The 433-nt window shown below is 70.4% G+C and overlaps 1 protein-coding gene across 1 annotated transcript in view; it reads left to right on the top strand.

The window, feature by feature from the left end:
• Positions 1 to 433, top strand: part of BCR (breakpoint cluster region) — a 72,758-nt gene that overhangs the window by 2,547 nt on the left and 69,778 nt on the right. The window contains exon 2 of the mRNA XM_014533356.1: positions 4 to 423. Within this exon, the coding sequence (XP_014388842.1) occupies positions 4 to 423 (420 nt within the window). The remainder of the gene's footprint in view (positions 1 to 3; positions 424 to 433) is intronic.

Below are 433 nucleotides of genomic sequence, written 5' to 3'. Positions count from 1 at the left end.
GAGCCCCCCCTTCCTCAAGGACAACCTGATCCACACCAACGGCGGCGGCAGGCCCCCCTGGCCACCCCTGGAGCACCAGCCCTACCAGAGCATCTACGTGGGGGGCATGATGGGGGAGGGCGAGGGCAAGGCCCCCCTCCTGCGCAGCCAGAGCACCTCGGAGCAGGAGAAGCGCCTGACCTGGCCCCGCCGCTCCTACTCCCCTCGGAGCTTCGAGGACAGCGGGGGCGGCTACACCCCGGACTGCAGCTCCAACGAGAACCTCACCTCGAGCGAGGAGGACTTCTCCTCCGGCCAGTCCAGCCGCGTGTCCCCGAGCCCCACCACCTACCGCCTGTTCCGCGACAAGAGCCGCTCGCCCTCGCAGAACTCGCAGCAGTCCTTCGACAGCAGCAGCCCCCCGACGCCGCAGTGCCCCAAGCGACCGGCAGGG

This window comes from Myotis brandtii, unplaced genomic scaffold (genome assembly GCF_000412655.1).
Source record: "Myotis brandtii unplaced genomic scaffold, ASM41265v1 scaffold97, whole genome shotgun sequence".
Classification (NCBI taxonomy): Eukaryota; Metazoa; Chordata; class Mammalia; order Chiroptera; family Vespertilionidae; genus Myotis; species Myotis brandtii.
The sequence above is the reverse complement of the archived record's forward strand: the minus strand, read 5'-3'. Positions and strand labels throughout refer to the sequence as shown.